Source organism: Eutrema salsugineum, unplaced genomic scaffold (assembly GCF_000478725.1).
Source record: "Eutrema salsugineum unplaced genomic scaffold, Eutsalg1_0 scaffold_22, whole genome shotgun sequence".
In the NCBI taxonomy this organism is placed as follows: domain Eukaryota; kingdom Viridiplantae; phylum Streptophyta; class Magnoliopsida; order Brassicales; family Brassicaceae; genus Eutrema; species Eutrema salsugineum.
In genome coordinates this window covers 1502109-1523696 of record NW_006256812.1, presented here as the reverse complement: position 1 = coordinate 1523696, position 21588 = coordinate 1502109, and the positions used below count along the sequence as shown (strand labels likewise).

Here is a 21588-nt window from a genome sequence, read left to right as displayed (position 1 = left end):
GGGGGGGGGGGTTATCAATTAGAGAAACCAACGATTAATCAGGTTAAATATTATCTATTTATTTTTTTCCGAAAATAAACTGTATATCTGATTCAAAATCTAATTATTTTTTTGACGTCGATCGAAAAATAATTAAACCAGATAAAACTTAATCTTTAAATATATATTGAACTAGCTCGAATCCAATTCAGAACTGAAACTGTAAGCTAACCAGCCTATATTATATTCATTTTTGAAAGTTTTTTTTTTTACTAAAAGAAAAGGAGTTTTTTTTTTTTGGGAACGTGGTTTTCATATTTAAAGCATGAGAAGAAAAATAATACAAGCAGTCCTGCTAGTGTTTTTATGCTTAAAAAAAATTGGGTCGCAGCCCAGTAAGCAAAATAGTAGAATCAAATGTATCATTTTGTAAATGTATCAGTTTGGCTGCGGTTTCGCAGCCCTGCTAGTGTTTTTATACATTTTGTAAATGTATCAGTCTGGAGAAGAAGCAAAAAGTAAAAGAGTTTAAACCGACATCTTAAACATTACCGATAATTAATACATGTATATATACAACAGAGAGTTATGACTTATGAGTGTCATGATAGAGAGGAGATTTATATAATTTTGGGCCTTATTCAGGTTACATACAAGTATGTATACCACAATATGAGGGAAATGTTTTTGTATCGAATGCGACGCTTTTTTAAAACATAAATTAAATTAACTAACTATCTCCTTTGATCGGTTTTATATTTGGTTAATGAGAATGTAAATGGGGTTGTCTCTTTTAGCAAATCTTATTGGAGCTATGTAAAATAATGTATCAAGTTATGAAATGTTTGATGCATCAGTATCGTTGATATATTTTTTTAGAGTGATCACTGCAGAACATACTATATCAATATTCTGCTGTCTAATAATAATTTTTTTTTTGTTTTGTTAACCAGTCTCGAATAATAAATAATCGAGGAAGTTTGTTCGGGAGGCTCTCTATTATATTATTGTGTTGAGTTTGTGAGATTGCGTCGAGTTGTCAATAGCACATGGGTCATAACCCTTCCAAATTATATATTACATATTTGTTATATATTTGTAAACACATGTACGTGCATATATATAACCACACATATATAATATTGTTATTTGTTCCATTCAAACATCTATATTATCTATCTACACATGTAACACATCCACAGAACAATTTCAACCTCTACAACTACACTTTCTTATAACTACAAAATACACTTTTGCTGGGACCAATCCAATGTTATCCGTACACTATCAAATATTTCTAAAGAAATCCAGTAAAGCACATATATCAAAAATCTAAGATAAATGGAGAAGAGGGGGGGCCATGCATTCCTCACGTATAAATATACTACTAAAAAAAAATAGATATATATATATATATATACTACTAATATATAGCTTTTTATTTAGTTGGCCTTTACTAAATTAATTACTCGGAAGTCTCTTATGGGGCATGTTTAAAGGAGCCAAATTAAGCTATGCGTGCGAAACCGCAGCCAAACATTTGAAAGACAACTTTTAAACGTATCTGAATCCAAATCCTAATAAATATGATTTTCTGAGTTTGATTTAGTGAAAAAGTTACAATTGGCGACAAAAAGTGAGAAAGTTAAAACTAATTTAAAATAAATTGGGATGGGATAGTTAGGTCAAGTTTGCTTCTTAGTTCTTTAGATGCTTCTGTGTGTTTAGTTGAGTTCTTACTATTGCCACATCACTGCATGATTATAAAAATATATGCTTAATATCTCAGCATCTACTATTTTATTACGACTAATAAAAAAGTGTCATTTTTCTCTTGATATATTAAAAGATACTTATTTTGCATTTTTATTACGTTCTTATTTTCCATTAAATCATACTTTTCCCAAAGTCCTTGTTTTGTATCGAAAAACATTTCGAACATTTTTTAGCGGAAAATCTAATTAAAATCATAACTTTAGAGAATAGAGATGCTTTAAAAGATTATTTAGAACACCCGTAGAATATAGTTTTTATGCATAATTTCAGTGGACACATAGTGACATAGATCAACGGAAGTAATAATAATTAATTAAACGAAAATTAGAAGATAAGGGCATCGATTATGCAAATAAGAGTCTAAGAATGCAAGTTGACCAATTGATTATCGAAACGATACTGATAGATGGATAGGAGGGGTAAGCAAGATATTAACAAACACATTTAACTTCGATATTTTACAGATTGAGACAGCCAAAACGAATAATTCCAAACAGACGCATGCCAATCTCACTTACCTTCAGTTTTTTTAATAGTTATTTTACCTTTTTATATATAATTATATATCATACTAACATATATAGTCCGAGTTCCAAAAAACCATCCCCGGTTTTCACGTACTTCAGTAATCCACGTATTGCAAAATTGTATCCGTGTCCTAATATCCTTAATGTTCAAAAATTTATGATTTTCTTAAATAAACTAAAAATAATCCATTGGTATGTAAAACTAATTGCTTCAAATATTTTATAATTTTCCTAAAATTTAATCATCACTAATTTTCCCCTAACTTAGTAAGAAGGGTGATTATTACACTTTGACAATCTTTTTCGGTAGAAATAATTTCGAATTATGAAATTACAATAAAAAAAAATAGCGGGGAAGCAAAAGCATGAGCTTTGCTGATGACGTAAAAATTTAAAAGGTACCCCATTTTTTTATGAACTCATTTCTCTCTTTTTTTTGTTTTAACAGAGAACACATTTCTCTTTCGACCAAAGATAAATAAATAATTTTCTCTAATAATCGCAAATTTCACGCAATTGTCTCATCTCTCCTAAATCATTTTTGTAACTAAAATTATTTTAAATGAAAAATATACTATATTTTATTTTTCAGTAGCTTATATAAATGGAGATTCCTTCGGCTTCTTCTTCCTTGCCAGTTGCCACCAGACATAACACAAAATACATTGCAGCTTCATGTAATTTAACGACTCATCACTTTCTCGTCATCCAAAAAAAAACACACACACACACAGTTTCGCTTTTTTTCTTTAATTGATTTCTCGATATCATGTAAATTGTTTCCATGTATCGTTTCCCAGCTTCTTCATCGAGATTCGATCTTCTTCTTCTTCTTCTTCTTACGAACCTCCTTATTGGGTTTTCCTGCATTTTTATCTCCTGCTCTTCGCTAACCTTGAATTGAGAGATGTTCTTCAAAATGGGTTTGTCCGGTTTGAAGTAGTTTATGAGGTGTTTCCCCCTTAAATCGGGTTTGAGCTCAATCTTCTTCCCTTGTCGGAGAGTAAATCACCGTAGAAGAACTCCAAGTGTTTGACGAATTGACTGAACGGAGAAACAGAGCGAGTGAGTGTAGAAAGGCATGGAAGAGACTTTTGTGCCGTTTGAAGGAATCAAGAATGATCTTAAAGGAAGATTGATCTGCTATAAGCAAGATTGGACCGGAGGATTCAAGGCTGGATTTAGGTATTAACCAAATATGAATATTCTTCATTGATTATGGTAACTTTTTTAATTCTTCTCTTTTTTTTTTATGTGGTGAATTATTCATCGATTATACACTTTAATTGCGTAGGATTCTGGCTCCCACCACATACATATTCTTTGCGTCTGCGATTCCTGTCATCTCATTCGGTGAACAACTGGAAAGAAACACCGGTAAATTGCATCTAAATTTTCCAATAAAGTTTCAACCTTTACGCATCACTATCAACCAACCATTATCACAATAAATTTTGCAATTTTCACCTGACGATTCTGAAATTTCGCAGATGGAGTTCTCACGGCTGTTCAGACCTTAGCATCCACCACCATTTGCGGCATGATACACTCGATTATCGGAGGTCAGCCACTGCTCATACTCGGAGTTGCAGAGCCAACTGTAATTATGTATACATTCATGTTTAACTTTGCAAAGGCGAGACCTGAACTGGGACGAAACCTGTTCTTGGCGTGGTCTGGATGGTAAGTTTTCTTGTGAGCCTTTTTGATTTGGTTAAAAGAGTAATCAGGTGTTGAAAACTACTGTTTGAATCTGTGTGTAGGGTTTGTGTTTGGACTGCTTTGATGCTGTTTGTGCTGGCTATATGTGGAGCTTGTTCCTTCATCAATAGGTTCACTCGAGTAGCTGGGGAACTGTTTGGACTGCTTATTGCTATGCTCTTCATGCAACAAGCCATCAAAGTAGGAACCTTTTGGGCAAGATTCCGATTTTTCGATATTTGATCAAATGTGGGTTTTCTTATGCTCTCTAACGCATGGTTATTCAGGGGCTAGTGGATGAATTTCGCATTCCTGAACGGGAAAATCAGAAGCTGATGGAATTCTTACCTTCCTGGAGGTTTGCCAATGGGATGTTCGCTCTGGTTCTCTCCTTTGGCCTTCTCCTAACTGGACTTAGAAGCAGAAAAGCCAGATCATGGCGGTACGGATCTGGTAAGTGAAACAACATCTCTAATCTCATGTGCTGGATTCTTCTTATCCCTGGGATTCAGACCAAACATTTACTGATTCAATTTGCTTCTCTTGAGCAGGCTGGCTCAGAAGCTTAATAGCTGACTATGGCGTACCACTCATGGTGCTAGTGTGGACCGGTGTCTCCTACATTCCAGCAGGAGATGTTCCAAAAGGAATTCCCCGGCGACTTTTTAGCCCAAATCCTTGGTCCCCTGGTGCTTATGGTAATTGGACCGTAGTAAAGGTATGTCTTTTTCTTTGATCTCCACGCTCATATGCACTTCTACAAACTGAAACATTAAGACTTACATTGCTTAGTGACTTGGAAATTTGTAGGAGATGCTTGATGTTCCAATCGTCCACATAATTGGGGCTTTCATTCCAGCATCAATGATTGCTGTGCTTTACTACTTCGATCATAGCGTAGCTTCACAGCTCGCGCAGCAGAAAGAATTCAATTTGAGGAAACCGTCTTCTTACCACTACGATTTGCTGCTTCTCGGGTTTTTGGTAAGAATTTGCAGAAGAAAAGATTTATCTACCTGAATTTTTTCTTGGAGCTTATTGGTCATATTCACTGCAGACCTTAATGTGTGGTCTACTCGGTGTTCCTCCCTCAAATGGTGTCATTCCTCAATCTCCAATGCATACCAAAAGTTTAGCAACTCTTAAATATCAGGTACCGAAACTCACCAGGGTCTTACTTTTCGGGGGTATTTCTGAGTTTTGAGATCAACGTTTGCTCTCTCTGCAGTTGCTTCGGAACAGATTGGTGGCAACAGCACGAAGAAGCATCAAAACGAATGCTAGTTTGGGACAACTCTATAACAATATGCAAGAAGCTTATCATCATATGCAGACACCACTAGTATACCAGCAACCTCAAGTACGAATATCTCTCATGAAATTTAGGTTTTATTTCCGAGAGAACACGGAGCTAAGAAGAGTTTCTTTCCACTTGCAGGGTTTAAAAGAACTGAAAGAATCGACAATCCAAGCAACGACATTCACCGGAAACCTCAATGCTCCAGTTGATGAAACCCTGTTCGATATAGAGAAAGAAATTGATGACTTGTTACCAGTCGAAGTCAAAGAACAACGGTTGAGCAACTTCCTTCAGTCTACAATGGTAGGAGGATGCGTTGCAGCTATGCCTATCCTTAAAATGATCCCAACATCAGTCCTTTGGGGATATTTCGCATTCATGGCCATAGAAAGCTTACCTGGAAACCAATTCTGGGAAAGAATCCTACTTCTCTTCACAGCCCCAAGCCGTCGCTTCAAGTAATTAAAGTTCCAATCTTTCTATCTCATTCAACTTTCAAAAAAAGCCTCCCCTTTGCTCAATTCTGCTAAATTTGTATTTGCAGGGTTCTTGAAGATTACCACGCGACGTTCGTGGAAACCGTTCCATTCAAGACAATTGCAATGTTCACCATTTTCCAAACGATTTATCTCTTAATATGCTTTGGCCTCACATGGATCCCAATCGCAGGAGTCATGTTCCCTTTAATGATCATGTTCTTAATTCCCGTACGACAATACATACTCCCTAGATTCTTTAAAGGAGCTCATCTTCAAGACTTAGACGCAGCAGAGTATGAAGAAGCCCCGGCTTTACCTTTCAATCTCGCAGCGGTAACCAAAAACCCAATTACAAATCCATTTATTCTGTTTTTTATTTATTTCTTTCTTTACTTTTGTTTATTAAAGCTTCTTCTTTTCTTTTTTTTTCCAACTTAATTTTCAACAGGAGACGGAGATTGGATCCACAACTTCGTATCCAGGAGACTCAGAGATTCTTGATGAGGTTATTACACGAAGCAGAGGAGAGTTCAGACACACGAGTAGTCCTAAGGTCACGAGTTCGAGTTCGACTCCGGTCAATAATCGGAGTTTGTCTCAGGTGTTTAGTCCACGAGTGGGTGAACTCAGGTTGGGTCAGATGAGTCCTCGTATAGTCGGAAACAGTCCGAAGCCGGCGAGTTGTGGGAGGAGTCCCTTGAACCAGTCGTCGTCGAACTGAGATTATATACTCAGTAAGCTCAATAAAACAGTACCCAATGAGGCTGAATGTTTAATTAGTTAATTAATTTGATCTTAGCTCTTAAGACAAAAGAAAAAGAAAAAAGAAAAACCTTCTTGAATCTCTCTTTACTCTATGTGTTTTGTGTTTTATGCCCCTCCACTCTGCTCTGGTGTTTGACCTCGAGTCATGTAAAATCTCTTCCTTATTTCGTAATACGTACATGTAATGATAAGGGGCAAATATGTAAAAAGGCTTAAATGTTAACGGTAAGCAATCTTTAAATAGCTCTATTTCCAAACGAAAACAAGCTACTAATATATTAACATTAAAAAAAAATATCTTAATGAATAATATATATTCCTCCATGTACTGATTCTGATTGTGTTATTTTCAAACTAGAAATATGATAACAGTAATAGAGTCTTGTATTTTTTATATTTGAAAATTAATTGGGCATTGTACATAAACGTTGTTTTGTTGATCAATAAATATAAAATTTCAACAAAACAAAATAATTAGGGGAAATGCACTTAGACAAACTGATGCCAACACGTATTTGCATTACAAAATTCTTATAAAAAAACAGGCTCGACAAAGTTAAGAATTATGTGCGCATGATCTATTTACACATGCAAATCAACAGTCCATAAATCAAATACATTATGATGTTACACTTACGTACATACGATCCTTTGATTAATACGTGAACAAAAGGCACGTAAGAACAAGAGTGGGAAACAAATGGAAAAGGAAATTAAAGCCTGAATTATTACAATGTAGAAGCAAAAGCATGAAGGGAGTGGCTATCTGGTTAAAGTTAAGTCATGTCGTTCGAAGAAGCACTTTGGTACTAATATATAAAACAATACAAGGGTCAACTTCTATACCACATTGGAACCAGACGAAGACAAAAGTCGAAGAACATGAATGTTCGATGTCAATAAGGAAAAGTGATGCAGCAATAGTTTTTAAGCCTTTTGATTTTGGATTTAGTCATTATTTATGAGGGTAAGAGGAAAAGGAATGGTCTCTAATCATCCTCCAAAAAGTGAAAATTAGTATCGCACTTGAGTAGCAATATTATGTATGAGAGGCCACGAAAAAATTTAGACCGACCTTGTTGGGTAAAGAAAGCCACTTTTATATAGAACAAAATTATGATATATTTTGCTGTTGTAATCCTATGATGATGTCGAAAAGGAATTCATATGATGATATATCTTATACGATTTGCTGGTAAGGTGATAATTTAACATACAATTATTCTAATAAATATTGTTAAATTTTGGTTCTTTTGCTGGTATAATGATAATCACACATTCCTTTGGTGTAATCTCAACACATAACAATCGATTTTGTTTTAGTACAATCAAGTTTGTACTATTTGGTCCCGGAGTTTTAACTTAACCAAGTGATTTATCTAATGTAGATTTGCGCTTTTTTTTGTTGTTGCTAGAGCTATATCACAGCTTTGAGATCAGATAATAAATTATGGCGTATAAACATGTGAATATGTGATACCCATAAAGACAGAACGATTGCTGAGTGAGTTCCAAATATAATTCTCAAATAGATGTGATCTATTTTAAAGATATAATCCAAGTTTGAATCCAGCATGTACGCGTGCGAGTTATAGATTAGACAACATAACCAAATAGATTTTACGCATATCTCATTTTTTTTACCGAGTAAATTTATTTAGAACAAAAAACTTATGTAGAAATAAATATTGCAGCAGCTAGAAAGGAATTGAAACAGAAAAGACGCATGTTTTAAGTATCAATAAACTGAGACAAACACTAAATATTACGCATATTAGCTCACTATAATGTTCACCTAACGCATGTTTTAGTATTAAATTATTACCAAAACAAAACTTATCAACAAAACGTGACTGGCCAACAAAAAGAAGAGCTAGCAAAGGGAACTCTTGCTTTTGGTTTTTCGCACTATTGACTCGATCGATAGTGAAATGTATTTTGTGTATCATTGATATTCTTGCTGTCTGCAATAATGAAAATGATAAGTTGCCTTATGCATAGGTCACCGTCTAAAATCAGGATCTTTGTTTTATTTTTATTTTTTTTGCGACTCTTTAATTTATTGTCTTAGACCAAAACAGAACTCTTTCGCATTCATTCCTCTCTTCCTCACCTTAAAAGCAAAGCCCACATTCTTCAACTTCACTATTGAGGGGTAGTAGATTAGACATACTCGTTGACCCTTTTCCACGTGTCAATCCTAATGTAGCTTGACCAAAAACCACTCTTATTATCCACTGATCTGTAAATCTACGAACTATACCGTGTACATTAAAACATGTTAGTCGAGATCGTATTCAAGTTAGTACTAGCTCAGGATACACATACAGTATTTGGTCATTCTATTATGTATTCTATTTTTGCCCCCTGAAGATACTATAAAACCCGCTAAATCCTAATTTATAGGGGCTGAGGGATTGCATTTTTATTTGTTCTTATTTTCTAAAAATAATTGATATTTTACTATTAGGCTATTAGCCAATCACAGTTACAGCCTTCAACGTCTTCATTATTTTTGCTACGTTAGTTTTTCTAAAGCCAATAATAATATGGCTTTGACTCTTTTTACAAAACAACGTCCATTAAGGCTGTAGTCAAAAAAATTCTGCAGATTTTCTGCAGTCAAAAATTTAATGTCAAAACATGCGATTACAGTTCCATGTCCAACCAGTCAGTCAGTCACTCTTTTAGTTAAGGAAACAAATGAAGTTTCATGACAAGATTAGAGAAAAACACAAATACTTTTAACTTTATTCTGCTAGTCAAATTATGTTTCTTTAAAGTTTCAACCACACAACAATTCATCGTGTGCCATGGCTCTTCGAGCAAAGAAACCAACTTAGCTATCATAGTGGGCTCTTATCATCAGGTTAGGACTTGATGGCCACGATTGCCAATTAGGCCCATTAGACCAACTATCAAAATCTCATTGCGTCCATCATCCATTTATCAATATCTCAATATCATTTTCTTTATCTTGTCTGAGAGATCTTCATGTGTGCTGTTTTCAATAGCTTTGTGTGTCCACTTCTTGCAATTAATGAGTTATATATAAATCCCAGTTGTTTCATTTATGCAGATTATTTTTTCCTATGTTAAATATTGATATATACGTTTTTAAATCAACACTCACAAACATGGGATCATAATCTTTAATATTTTAATCAAATTTACTAATAATAAACCAAAAAAGGTCGCAAAAGAAGACGCGCACACTTATGCTGATTGATCTATTTACGCGAATGTTCATATAGCAGATTGGATGGCAAGATCGTCGTAATCATAGCAGGTGGAGCCAGTGGGTTTGGAAACGAAGCCGCTAGGCAGTTCACGGAGCTTAGGTGGTCATCGTTGACTTACAAGCAGAGCTTGGTCAAAACGTCGCCGTTTCAATCGGGCAAGACAGCCAATTATGTAATACAATTGCGACTTGCTAGAGCTAAATACGTCTATTTAAGCAAAATATGATTTAACTAAAAAAAAAAAGAAAAGAATTTTAACCAAAAAGGTACGTTATTTTTTTTTAAAAAAAGAGCAAGTGTTTTATTACGGTGCATGATTCAGAGTTTCAGATGGTCAAAACAATTCTTGAGCCATTAAAACAAACAAAAAAAGGTGAAACCCACATGGCACGATAGAGTTGACTTTCTTACATATATAAATATTATATATACACATGAAAATATAAATATCCGGACACAGTTCTCGTAAGCTAAATCCATCAAGAACAGGCTCAACAATGTCTGGACGCAGGCAATTTCCGCATCTATCATACCATTTCTGTTCCAAATATTTACATATATAATATATATATATATATATATGTAATGTTTTGTACTCTTTGCAGATTGGAGGGCAAAATCGTAATCATAACGGGCGGAGCAAGCGGCATTGGGGCTGAGGCCGTCAGGTTGTTTACTGAACACGGCGCTCGAGTCGTTATCGTTGACGTACAAGACGAGCTCGGTCAAAACGTTGCCGTTTCGATCGGAGAAGACAAGGCAAGTTACTATCATTGCGATGTCACAAACGAGACGGAAGTAGAAAACGCCGTTAAGTTCACCGTAGAAAAACACGGAAAGATTGACGTTCTGTTTAGTAACGCCGGCGTTATAGAGCCGTTTGTGAGCATCTTAGACTTAAATCTCGACGTGTTAGACCGAACATTCGCCGTTAACCTCCGTGGCGCAGCCACATTCATCAAACATGCGGCACGTGCCATGGTGGAGAAAGGCACGCGCGGCTCCATCGTTTGCACCACCAGCGTTGCAGCTGAGATCTCCGGGACAGCACCACACGGGTAAAATCGAAATTCGCAAACAATTAACAATTAACATTTTCTTAGTTGATGGTGATCGCAAAAATAGTCATACTATAATGTAACGAAATTATTTTTCTATTCATTTTTGTCGCTTGAAAATATATACATATTTAATGTGAAATATATATAACAGATACACGGCGTCGAAGCATGGGCTATTGGGTTTGATCAAATCGGCTTCAGGTGGATTGGGAAAATACGGGATACGAGTAAACGGCGTTGCGCCGTTTGGGGTTGCCACACCGTTAGTTTGCAACGGTTTCAAGATGGAGCCAAACGTGGTGGAGGAGAACACGTCAGCGTCGGCGAATCTAAAGGGCATTGTGTTGAAAGCTCGCCACGTGGCAGAAGCCGCTCTGTTTTTAGCGTCGGATGAGTCGGCTTACGTTAGCGGACAGAACCTGGCCGTTGACGGCGGTTACACGGTGGTTAAGCCGTAGCTACAACTGGGCCACAAAGATCCCATGATGATGATTATTGTATAACAAATTTAGTGGGTCAAAAGTTGACTTAGAGACATTGGAATTTTCCTTGAAACGTGGGAATGTGGGATGTTGCATTTTTATATATGGATCCATTATCCAACCCATTGCACATCTCGAGGATAATAAACAAACTATAACTATTACAAACTTGTTTAATCAAATAATATGGGATAATGGGCCTTTCTATTCGGCTTTTAATGCTCTTTTTTAGGTGGCCTATTTGCTCTTTTACATGTAAGGGTTACTTGTGTTATATATTTTAGTTAAACAAATTCAGTAAACATTATTAAAGATGAAATTTAAATAATTTATGAAATGACTTATATGGACCCTATTTCAGTAAAATAATTTATGAAATGACTTATATGGACCCTATTTCAGTATCCATTAAATTGAAATTGATGACGGAGGGGCAATAATTTAGGATTATGTGACCCTCATATCTCGTCCACATGCTCAGTAGTCAGTACTGTATTAGAAATACAAAATATTTAATTCCTGAATTTAACCAACCGATATACCAAAACTTTGTCCAACATCTAAAAGATCTACCAGATAATAGGTAGGAAATGGACAGTTGCAACTAATTTCACTAAATTCTCGATCATTTTCATCAAGTTTGAACAATCTGTTTCAATTCAAACCGAAGATAGCCACTTTTCTCGTAAACATGACAATATGATATAACCATAAGTAATACATACATTTCACCATGGAGAGCCAAAAAGCCTATGCAGGAGCTGAAGAATGTTACTATAGACAAACAAGTTGATTATGAGTGTCCTTGACTGCAACGTCTGGACTAATTCAAATTGCTTTTTTAATCGTACATAATATAGCCCAAAGAAGAATGATTTGTTTTTATTTTGTTGATATGATGATAGACGAATATCAAAAGAAAACTGCTCTTTATCTACCCGCCTTTGTGGTTCTCCTTTTGACTTTTATATTAACCTTTTTCTAATTGCGTTTAAGAGTCTAATGTGCCGACTATCATATATGATGATTTTACTCTTAAGACAGTGATGCCGTTGGGTCTTTATTTAGTTTTTTTTTTTTTAAGCTGGCAAAACCTTGTTGTGCAAGTCGTTGAATTCTGACCGAAATTTGGTCGTCGAGTACCTATCGTGAAACTTTTCTTCACTACCCAAAAAAATAATAATTTAATTAGTGCTTTTAAAATTCCGAGCTTATATATAGTACTCACTCCGTTTCATAATAAGTGTCATTTTAGATTTCATTTTTTGTTTCAAAAAGAGTGTTATTCTGCATTTTCAATGTAACTTTTTACTCTTATTTCCTGTTTTATCTCTTATTTAAAGGTAATAGTTTTTGTAATTAAATGTTATAAAAGTATATTAATTAGGGGTATATTTGTATATTTTATTAATTTCTTAATCTGTGTGAAATGCGTCAGAATGACACTAATTATGAAACAGAGGGAGTAGAAAATTAAGTAATACTGATTTATAGTTACGATTTTAAGAGAAAGTGTTTAGCATAGAAAAATGACGGATACATATAATAAACATGAAAGAAATGACAAAAATTAAAAGCAATAAATATTTTGTCAATATAGGTGAAAATTTCATTAAAGAGAAGGAGTATTATTAAGTAATATGGTTCTAAAGGGGGTAGTTATATTTCAAAACGAGTTAATATATAAAAACATCAAGTATATATATATATATACTAACACTCAGCTGATCGACACTCGACAGTTTGTTTCTTTTGTATCTCCTTTGAAACCCATCAACAATGTCAGGACTCAGGTAAGTGCCAAAACATTAATATATATATATACATTTTAATAACCCTTGTTACAAATTGAAGTAGATAAATAACGTTAAAGAAAATGGGAATATATATATACAACAGATTGGAAGGCAAGATCGCAATTGTAACAGGTGGAGCGAGTGGGATCGGAGCCGAAGCAGCGAGGCTGTTCACGGAGCACGGAGCAAAGGTGGTCATCGTTGACTTACAAGAAGAGCTTGGTCAAAACGTCGCCGTTTCAATCGGGTTAGACAAAGCAGTGTTTTACCGCTGCGATGTTACAAACGAGACGGAAGTGGAAAACGCCGTTAAGTTCACCGTCGAAAAACACGGAACGCTTGACGTTCTGTTTAGTAACGCCGGAGTCATGGAACAGCCCTGTAGCATCCTCGACTTGGATCTCGAACAGTTTGACCGAACAGTGGCGGTCAACGTTCGTGGTGCGGCGGCGTTTATCAAACACGCGGCGCGTGCGATGGTGGAGAAGGGCACGCGTGGGTCCATAGTCTGTACGACGAGCGTTGCGGCGGAGATCGGTGGTCCGGGACCTCACGCGTACACGGCGTCGAAGCACGCACTTCTCGGGCTGGTTAGGTCGGCTTGTGGAGGGCTGGGGAAGCACGGGATTCGAGTCAACGGCGTTGCACCGTACGCGGTGGCGACGGGGATCAACAGCCGTGACGAGGAAACGGTGAGGATGGTGGAGGGATATTGCGCCTCTACTGGGATTCTGAAAGGTGTGGTGCTCAAGGCTCGCCACGTGGCTCAAGCGGCTCTGTTTTTGGCTTCCGATGACTCCGTTTACGTTAGCGGTCAGAATCTCGCCGTCGACGGTGGTTACAGCGTCGTTAAGCCGATGTGAAAGATATCGATCAAAGATATTCCATGTAACTTATTAGCATTTCACTCGTAATTCCCCAATCGTTTGATATCAACAAATAAAAGTTTTTAAAAAATCAAAAATCTTCCGTTATCAGTTACCTATCGTATTCTTAAACCATGTAATGATCGTTTATACGTAAGCACTTACGTGTTACGGTGGTAAATTTGAATAAAATAAGGATAACATTGTTAGGTTCCGAAGAGTTTTACTAGAATTTTCTCTTCTCCGATCCCATTCATCGTTACTTAAATAATATACTCTACAGATATGTAAAGAAATTAACTTTACGTTAGTAAGTGGAAAACAATCCCATTAATATAGGAGAACACATGATACATGCCATATCCCCATTCAGTCTTTAACCAAGTCAATGTCCATTAACTCTGGTTATGATCTCATCAAGCATCATTTATTTAGAAACCCTTGAATTTGCAGATGCGGTCCATGTGGACTTGTGTTGTGCTTATAACACAAAATCTCATGCAATTTTGTTTTTTCATTTTTTTCTTCCTACATTTAGTCATTTGGAGTTAACTTTGTTACAATGACACAAACACGGTTAGTTCAAAAACATGGAATTTTGGGATGTCAATTTGTTTTACTGTCTAGGGTGCTGGGTGCAAATAGTTATCACACTAGATAAATAAAATTATAGTAGAATGGAACATTCGTCTATATATATGAGTACATTTTACTGAAATCCATTTACGTTAATAATCGAATAAACATGTTATTTTGTTTATACGAGTTATCATCTGTAATATTTTACCTGTCCATTTAGACGATTACCAAACGGTCAAAACTGCTGGTCGTCTCACGTCGGAAACAACCCAACTGCCGAATAAAATCAACTATGTACTTCAAATCAAAACCTCTCAGTTTCCAAAACCCCCTTCTCATTGATTCATCTGATCAGCAGTAAAATTATGGCATTGATCGTCTACTGGTACGATTTCATCTGCTTTGGTATAGTCTTGGCTGCAATCGTTGCGTCCTTGTGGTTTCTATTGCGCAGAGAAAGAGGCTGCATAGACGTTGGCGTTATGGTGGCGCAGAATAGCTTGTTACTCATGTCAAGATCAGAGTCAGAGAGCCTTGGTTCGGTTCGGTTATGGGCCAGCTGCTGGAGAAGGTTACATCCTGGCTGGATCCTTTTCACTCGTTCCATCTCGTTTCTCTCCATGACTGCTCTATTGGCTTGGGACCTCATTAAGTGGGACGCAAGCATCTTCGTCTATTACACAGAGTGAACTTTCTACTTTTGCAATCCGAAATTTTGATTATAATCCGACCCAACTTTTCGTCCTTTGACTTGTTTTTTTTTGTAACAGATGGACCTTCATGCTTGTGATGATCTACTTTGCGGTAACGTCGTAGCAGCTTTTAACGCTTTTCGAATATAAATCGAGGTTTCCTTTATGTTCATCGAGTGTTTCTCTAGGTTGGGATTTTAGCTTCGGTATATGGTTGCTTGGAATGTTCCAAAGAACCAACTCTGGAAAATGCGGTTGTAGACAATGTCGAAGATGAATTCAGGCAAAGATTAGGGGTTTATGGTTGTTTCATGCAGACAATTTTTCAGGTCAGTGTCAGCACAGAGATTCAAGACCTTGCTTTATACACACATACACTAATTCTGGGTTTGTGTTGCAGACAAGTGCAGGGGCTGTGGTGCTCACGGACGTTGTGTTTTGGCTACTTATAGTTCCCTTCCAATCGAATTCTCACCTTGGCTTAAACATGGTACTAATTAACATTTAGCTAAATCTCTCTGTTTTCTAACAAAAGAATCAACTTGACTTCATGGGCTTTATGCTCGAGCAGTTGATGATTTGCATGCACACGGCGAATGCAGGCTTCCTCCTAATCGACACAGTACTCAATCGCCTTGTAAGCAATTTGACATTAACAAGAAAAGAAATCTTAAGTGCGAGCCTATAACATATGCTTCTTTGTTTCAGCCGTTCCCTTGGTTTCGAATGGGATACTTTGTGATATGGAGTTGTCTCTATATCGTCTTCCAATGGATCATCCACGCATGTGGCTTCGCTTGGTAAGCGCTAATCATCTCCATTGATCCTTAACCACAACATATCACAGCAAGTATGAAGTTATATGGTAACCCATCTAGTATCTACTTAGGTGGCCATATCCATTCCTCGAGCTTGATAGGCCATGGGCTCCACTATGGTATGCAACTGCGTATATTCATCACATCACTACGGAATTAATTTCATAAACTATTGTAGAGCTCTCTAGATTCAGAAACATTGCTTTCTCAGGTACTTATGCATGGCAATTGCTCACATCCCCTGCTATGGAGCTTATGCTGCAATTGTAAAAGCCAAGAACACATTCTTTCCTTATCTATTCCCAAATGCTTTTGTTATAACCTAATTTATGTATAGCCAAACATTGTAATCTCTCGTTGATTGTGTGATATACAAATATCAATAAGTTTAGAACAGATGATGAGGTAATTTCGAAGAAATGGTGATATGAGTAATGAATTAGCATAATAGACTGAACAAGCATTAACGAAGAACACAACGAGGGCATAATATCCATAAAATAAACCTAGAAATTCGGGTTCTAGATACGAAATCCAGAACCATAGATGTTCAACATAATAAGATCCATAACAGCAAAAACACTTCGAAAATTCCCAAAAATTAAGAAAAGCAGTAATCCAAGATGGAGATGTTAGGATAAAGCGAGATCACTCTTCGCCTCCTTCTTTCTGGTAGACGTAAGTGAGACCGCACTTACCACAGTAGTGACGATCGAAATGGCTAGCCATGAAGGTTCCAGCACCACATGTCGCGTTAGGGCACTCCTTCCTCAGACGCTGGACCTTGCCGGAGCCATCGACCTTGTAGAACTGGAGAACGGCGAGCTTGACCTTCCTGTGCTTGTGCTTGATCTTCTTAGGCTTGGTGTAGGTCTTCTTCTTCCTCTTCTTCGCGCCACCACGGAGACGGAGGACGAGGTGAAGCGTCGATTCCTTCTGGATGTTGTAGTCGGCGAGGGTGCGTCCGTCCTCGAGCTGCTTCCCGGCGAAGATCAATCGCTGCTGGTCCGGAGGGATTCCTTCCTTGTCCTGGATCTTGGCCTTGACATTGTCGATCGTATCGGAGGACTCGACCTCGAGGGTGATTGTCTTCCCCGTTAGGGTTTTCACGAAGATCTGCATTTTTGCTTCTGGCTAGCCAACGGCAGATGAAAAGTTATGTGCTTCTTCTATATGCTGAGGTAGAGGCTAGGGTTTTGGACTTCCGCTTATGCAAAATTACGTAGTTACCCCTTTTTGACGATTTACCACAAATAAATGGGCTTACGTTTGAGCAGATTGGGCATGGGCCTGTAATTAGAATACCAAAAGATATATAAATAGCAAAAAAGATGGAGATGCGGGGGATCGAACCCCGTGCCTCTCGCATGCAAAGCGAGCGCTCTACCATTTGAGCTACATCCCCGTTTTGATAGAATGTCTGACTTAAACTATATATATATCATTTGTTTTCGTCTCTCGGGGGATTCCTCGCCTGGCTTTTTCTTTTCCCTCATACATTCATTTCTCACTTGGTAATACTCTCTACTCTGGTTCGTTGCTGCGTCGTAGGAAACACAGTAGAGAAAATGGATGATTGTTGCGCCGTTTGCGCAGAGAATCTCGGATGGGTTGCCTACGGATCTTGTGGTCACCGAGAGGTTTGTTCTACATGTGTCGTTCGTCTTCGCTTCATATTCGGCGATCGTCGGTGCTGTATCTGCAAAACCGAATGTCCCATCGTCTTCGTTACAAAGGTTGGGGCTTTTCTCCTTTACTATCTCTGAAATGTTCAACTCTTTTATTTGCTAAGATAGTGTGATGAACTGAAACTAAAACTCGCAAATCTGCTTTGAAATTACTCGAATCTCGGGCTACATTCACACCATCTGCTCTTTCCGCTGCAGGCTTTTGGTGATAATACAAAGACGATTACTGATTTCTCAACCTTCCCGTTGGAACCAAATGAAGGTCGAGTAGGATCTTTCTGGTATCATGAGGAAACCAAAGTTTTCTTTGATGACTTGAACCAGTACGCAAGGGTTAAGGCAATGTGCAGACTCTCTTGCACCTCTTGTGACAAGACGAAAAAGATCCAAACAAAAGGAGGATCTAACCATCGTTTGCGGTTTAAGAGCGTTGAACACTTGAAGGATCACTTAAATCATCAGCACAAATTGCATATGTGCAGTTTATGTCTTGTAGGCCGTAAGGTCAGGACCCCAAAATTACCCTCTTTTTCCTAACATTTCTGCTAACGATTTCTCATCTCATGGAAAAAAGCTCATGCTTTTGTTATGACAGGTATTCATTTGTGAGCAAAAGCTATTTACTAAGGCACAACTGAATCAACATATAAGTAGCGGTGACTCGGAAGTGGATGGAAGTGAGAGTGAGAGAGGAGGCTTCACTGGTCATCCCATGTGTGAGTTCTGTAAGATTCCATTCTATGGTGGCAATGAGCTTTACACTCATATGTCTAGAGACCACTACACCTGTCATATATGCCAAAGGTAAATGAAATATATATTTATTAAAAGTTGTGAACTTTGATCGTCCTCAAAATGATGGCATTTGCTTCAATCTGGCATTGCAGGCTGAAGCCGGGACAATATGAATATTATGGAAACTATGATGATTTGGAGGTATGAATGTAATTTTATGGTATTATATTCTGGCTGCATTGGGTTCTAACTCTTTTTATCTGTAATTGTTTCTCACTTGTTTTTGCAACAGGCTCATTTCCGCAGCGACCATTTTCTATGTGAAGACGAGTCTTGCCTTGCTAAAAAGTTCATAGTTTTCCAATTCGAAGCTGAGTTGAAAGTAAACCCCCTTTTTTTTTATTCCCATTATATGTTATGTTCTGCTCGATGGTGACACTCAGTGATGTCTAAAGACCACTTGCATTTTTTGTAGAGGCATAATTCTGTTGATCATGGAGGTAGAATGTCTCGATCTCAGCAAAGCACTTCGATACAGGCATGTTCTTCTACAGAGCATCGCTCTTTCGTGTTTATTTTTGCTTGCTTATGTTTAAAATTCGGTTGTTTCAGATGCAAGCGGCTTTCCAACACCAGAACAGTCGCCGTGGAAGAAGACGATCATCTCGTCGCGAGACTAATCTTGCAGTTCTGGAATCTCCAGCATCTTATGCCATTAACGACGGTCATCCACTTCTACAACCTGTATGGAGCTCTGGAGGTTCACGTCTGGGAGAATCTTCGTTTCCTCCACTCTCTGAGCAAGCAAACCGTGGCCAAACAAGATTTGGACAGAACTTGGAAAGTTTATTTAGTAACACCTTGACTACTACTAGTTCAAGACATCAGACAAATAGAAGTGCATCTTTTGGATCTTCTCGAGCCTGGCCAGCGTTAATCCGAGGCCCAACGCAAGCATCTATTACCAGCAGTGTTCAATCTTTTAGTGCTTCTGCTCAATCTCAGTCTCAAACTAGGCACCATGCCAGGGCTGAAATTACTAGAAATCTTGCTTCTGCAGCTCCACAGGATGCTCGCAATGAACATACTGCAGTTGGTGGATGTTCATCCTCTTCACTGAATTCCGGCAATGCAAAGAGTAATCATCACTCATCTTCAACTTCTAAGATGTCTGATACAAGATCATTAGATCAGCCTTCTCATTCCGGTTCTCCTCCAGTTTCTGCTGTGAAAAATCGCAGGGCATCATCCACCATTGTTAAGGTGCCGAACATCCAAGAACCACAAGGTGTTTCTGATGTGCAGTCTACCAACAAGAGTTTGGTTGAAACAATACGTGCCAGTCTCGGTCACGATGAAGAGTTATTCATGGCCTTTAAGGATACATCAGGAAAGTATCGTCATGGTTCGATCGATGCAAGAACATATTTAGAGTATGTGAAAGGCTATGGTTTGTCTCACTTGGTTCTTGATATGGCTAGACTCTGCCCTGACCCTAAGAGACAGAAGGAGCTCATTGATACCCACAATGCTTGCTTGAGAAGAGGAAACAATACAGTGGAGAATAGGTGCACTGTGTGGAGCAGTTCTCAGGCGCAAGAGAGTTGCGGATTGAAGAAAAACAAAGGGAAAGCTGTGAAGGTTGAAAGTAGCAGTGACTCCGTGGGAGTTAAGTTGCTATTCTCTGACAGACCTAAGGATGAAGACAAGGATGCATACCGTTCAGACAAAGGCAAAACAAAAGTGACAACAACCGTGGATTCTTCATCAGCTAGAGTGGGGTTAGACAACACGGGCAAGCAATGTAAGAAAACTTCAAAGTTTCACAGAGCACGTCTGGGCGAGAAATCAATGTCTGCAGCTCTAAACCTTAAGAATTCCAACCCGGAGCCTGAACCAGCATCTAAGAATGATAACTCGAAAAGTAGCCAGAGCTCTAGCGGTGGATTGCAACTTCGTGGTGCTTGGCGGAGAGGAAGTGCAAAACTCTTCTCCTAGTTCCACAATCTCCGGTCTCTTTGGCTTTCTCAAACAATGTTATGACAAAAGAGGAGCCCCTGGTTTAGATTAGTGGTAGTTATTTTTAATTTCTAATGATAACTTAATTTAGATCTTGCTGTTAATGACGCCTAAGAACTTGAATATTTTTTTTGTTTTGTTATTTGACGAGTGAATCATCGTAATCTTTTGGTTTTGCTAAAAAGAAACATCAGATACGGTGAGCTATAAATTGATTTGAATAAGTCATAATTGTGTGCTGACTGCTGAGCTGGCACCAATCAAATCGGTTTATGCACAGTATTTTTGGTTTAGGATACGGTTTTGGACCTTTTGGTTTGGTTGGTCTGACTTTGAGGCTAAAAGAAGATATACATTGGATTCTTGGTGGTGATGTGCTGACTCATGCCGTCAAGCTCTTGCTTTTAGTCAGGAAGCTGGTAACTGTCATTCTCTAGCACCAACTACCGCAGATCTATACCGTTGAGGTTTGCATCCGACGACTGTGATTCACCATTAACATAAGTCCAGACGGGTCAGTGGATTCATGAAACAACCGAATATTAAACAGAGGCTCATTTCCGCAGAACAGTCGCCTTTGAAGAATACGATCATCTACTCGCGAGACTAATCTTGCAGTTATGGAATCTCAAGCACTTATGCCACTAACGACGGTCATCCTCTTCTTCAACCTATGAGGACCTCTGGAGGTTCGTTAATGTCTGGGAGAGTATTCTTTTCCTCCACACTCTGTGCAAGCAAACCGTGACCAAACAAGATTTGGACAGAACTTAGAGAGTTTATTTAGTAACTCCATGACTTGTACTCATCCAAGACATCACACAAACAGAAGTGCAACTGTTAGGTCTTCTCGAGCCTGGCCATCGTTAGACCGAGGCCTGACGCAAGCATCTATAACAAGCGATGTACAATCTTATAGTACATGGAGTCACTGCTACTTTAAACCTTGAAAGTCAAATTCAAACACTTGCACGCTACAAATGAGTACTAGTTTCATCGTATTAACAGCAGAGATCCTAAACTTGAAACTTCAAAGCAATTGAACTAAGCGTTATAAAAGCGTTGACGACTTGCCGTAATATC

The 21588-nt window shown here is 37.9% G+C and overlaps 6 protein-coding genes and 1 non-coding gene across 9 annotated transcripts; 5 read left to right on the top strand and 2 right to left on the bottom strand.

Moving 5' to 3' along the window:
- The first annotated feature begins 2931 nt into the window (after nt 1-2931).
- LOC18015728 (boron transporter 1) lies at nt 2932-6770 on the top strand. Its single transcript, XM_006397845.2, has 12 exons — nt 2932-3467; nt 3577-3659; nt 3773-3965; nt 4046-4184; nt 4271-4436; nt 4535-4701; nt 4794-4967; nt 5041-5136; nt 5212-5343; nt 5422-5741; nt 5828-6095; nt 6211-6770. Exons 1-12 carry the CDS (start codon nt 3364-3366, stop codon nt 6481-6483), a joined length of 2115 nt encoding a protein of 704 aa, XP_006397908.1. The 5' UTR covers nt 2932-3363; the 3' UTR covers nt 6484-6770.
- Nucleotides 6771-10223: 3453 nt separating this feature from the next.
- LOC18015727 (short-chain dehydrogenase reductase 3b) lies at nt 10224-11497 on the top strand. Of its 2 annotated transcripts, XM_006397844.2 has the most exons (3): nt 10224-10280; nt 10375-10827; nt 10982-11497. In XM_006397844.2, exons 1-3 carry the CDS (start codon nt 10267-10269, stop codon nt 11286-11288), a joined length of 774 nt encoding a protein of 257 aa, XP_006397907.1. In that variant the 5' UTR covers nt 10224-10266; the 3' UTR covers nt 11289-11497. The 2 variants fall into 2 exon arrangements, with proteins under 2 accessions (XP_006397907.1, XP_024010804.1); XM_024155036.1 differs by lacking the exon at nt 10224-10280 and having other exon boundaries at nt 10355-10827.
- Nucleotides 11498-12951: 1454 nt separating this feature from the next.
- Nucleotides 12952-14185, top strand: LOC18015726 (short-chain dehydrogenase reductase 3a). The gene is made up of 2 exons (XM_006397843.2): nt 12952-13105; nt 13212-14185. Exons 1-2 carry the CDS (start codon nt 13092-13094, stop codon nt 13969-13971), a joined length of 774 nt encoding a protein of 257 aa, XP_006397906.1. The 5' UTR covers nt 12952-13091; the 3' UTR covers nt 13972-14185.
- A 696-nt stretch (nt 14186-14881) lies between these two features.
- Nucleotides 14882-16464, top strand: LOC18015725. 2 transcript variants are annotated; one of them, XM_006397841.2, is made up of 8 exons: nt 14882-15238; nt 15324-15357; nt 15434-15574; nt 15646-15735; nt 15817-15882; nt 15954-16045; nt 16135-16182; nt 16275-16464. In XM_006397841.2, exons 1-8 carry the CDS (start codon nt 14919-14921, stop codon nt 16387-16389), a joined length of 906 nt encoding a protein of 301 aa, XP_006397904.1. In that variant the 5' UTR covers nt 14882-14918; the 3' UTR covers nt 16390-16464. The 2 variants fall into 2 exon arrangements, with proteins under 2 accessions (XP_006397904.1, XP_024010778.1); XM_024155010.1 differs by having other exon boundaries at nt 16124-16182.
- Nucleotides 16465-16493: 29 nt separating this feature from the next.
- Nucleotides 16494-17244, bottom strand: LOC18015724 (ubiquitin-40S ribosomal protein S27a-2). The gene has a single exon (XM_006397840.2). The coding sequence runs from the start codon at nt 17183-17185 to the stop codon at nt 16712-16714; it is 474 nt and encodes a 157-aa protein (XP_006397903.1). The 5' UTR covers nt 17186-17244; the 3' UTR covers nt 16494-16711.
- Nucleotides 17245-17395: 151 nt separating this feature from the next.
- TRNAA-UGC lies at nt 17396-17468 on the bottom strand. The gene has a single exon. It is a non-coding gene; the product is annotated as a tRNA-Ala (tRNA).
- Nucleotides 17469-17615: 147 nt separating this feature from the next.
- On the top strand, nt 17616-20647 carry LOC18015723 (E3 ubiquitin-protein ligase ZNF598). Its single transcript, XM_024154919.1, has 7 exons — nt 17616-17799; nt 17950-18255; nt 18347-18555; nt 18639-18687; nt 18779-18868; nt 18962-19024; nt 19099-20647. Exons 1-7 carry the CDS (start codon nt 17632-17634, stop codon nt 20482-20484), a joined length of 2271 nt encoding a protein of 756 aa, XP_024010687.1. The 5' UTR covers nt 17616-17631; the 3' UTR covers nt 20485-20647.
- Nucleotides 20648-21588: the final 941 nt, after the last annotated feature.

Bases quoted from the DNA above. Each gene is read 5' to 3' on its own strand.
- LOC18015724 (XM_006397840.2), bottom strand. From the start codon at position 17,185: ATGCAGATCTTCGTGAAAACCCTAACGGGGAAGACAATCACCCTCGAG.
- LOC18015728 (XM_006397845.2), top strand. From the start codon at position 3,364: ATGGAAGAGACTTTTGTGCCGTTTGAAGGAATCAAGAATGATCTTAAA. The intron at 3,660-3,772 runs GTAAATTGCATC...GAAATTTCGCAG, and splicing joins ACAACTGGAAAGAAACACCG to ATGGAGTTCTCACGGCTGTT. The intron at 3,966-4,045 runs GTAAGTTTTCTT...ATCTGTGTGTAG, and splicing joins TTCTTGGCGTGGTCTGGATG to GGTTTGTGTTTGGACTGCTT.
- LOC18015725 (XM_006397841.2), top strand. From the start codon at position 14,919: ATGGCATTGATCGTCTACTGGTACGATTTCATCTGCTTTGGTATAGTC. The intron at 15,358-15,433 runs GTAACGTCGTAG...GTGTTTCTCTAG, and splicing joins TTGTGATGATCTACTTTGCG to GTTGGGATTTTAGCTTCGGT. The intron at 16,046-16,134 runs GTAAGCGCTAAT...GTATCTACTTAG, and splicing joins CACGCATGTGGCTTCGCTTG to GTGGCCATATCCATTCCTCG.
- LOC18015723 (XM_024154919.1), top strand. From the start codon at position 17,632: ATGGATGATTGTTGCGCCGTTTGCGCAGAGAATCTCGGATGGGTTGCC. The intron at 17,800-17,949 runs GTTGGGGCTTTT...TTTCCGCTGCAG, and splicing joins CCATCGTCTTCGTTACAAAG to GCTTTTGGTGATAATACAAA. The intron at 19,025-19,098 runs GCATGTTCTTCT...CGGTTGTTTCAG, and splicing joins AGCAAAGCACTTCGATACAG to ATGCAAGCGGCTTTCCAACA.
- LOC18015727 (XM_024155036.1), top strand. From the start codon at position 10,355: ATGTTTTGTACTCTTTGCAGATTGGAGGGCAAAATCGTAATCATAACG. The intron at 10,828-10,981 runs GTAAAATCGAAA...TATATATAACAG, and splicing joins TCCGGGACAGCACCACACGG to ATACACGGCGTCGAAGCATG.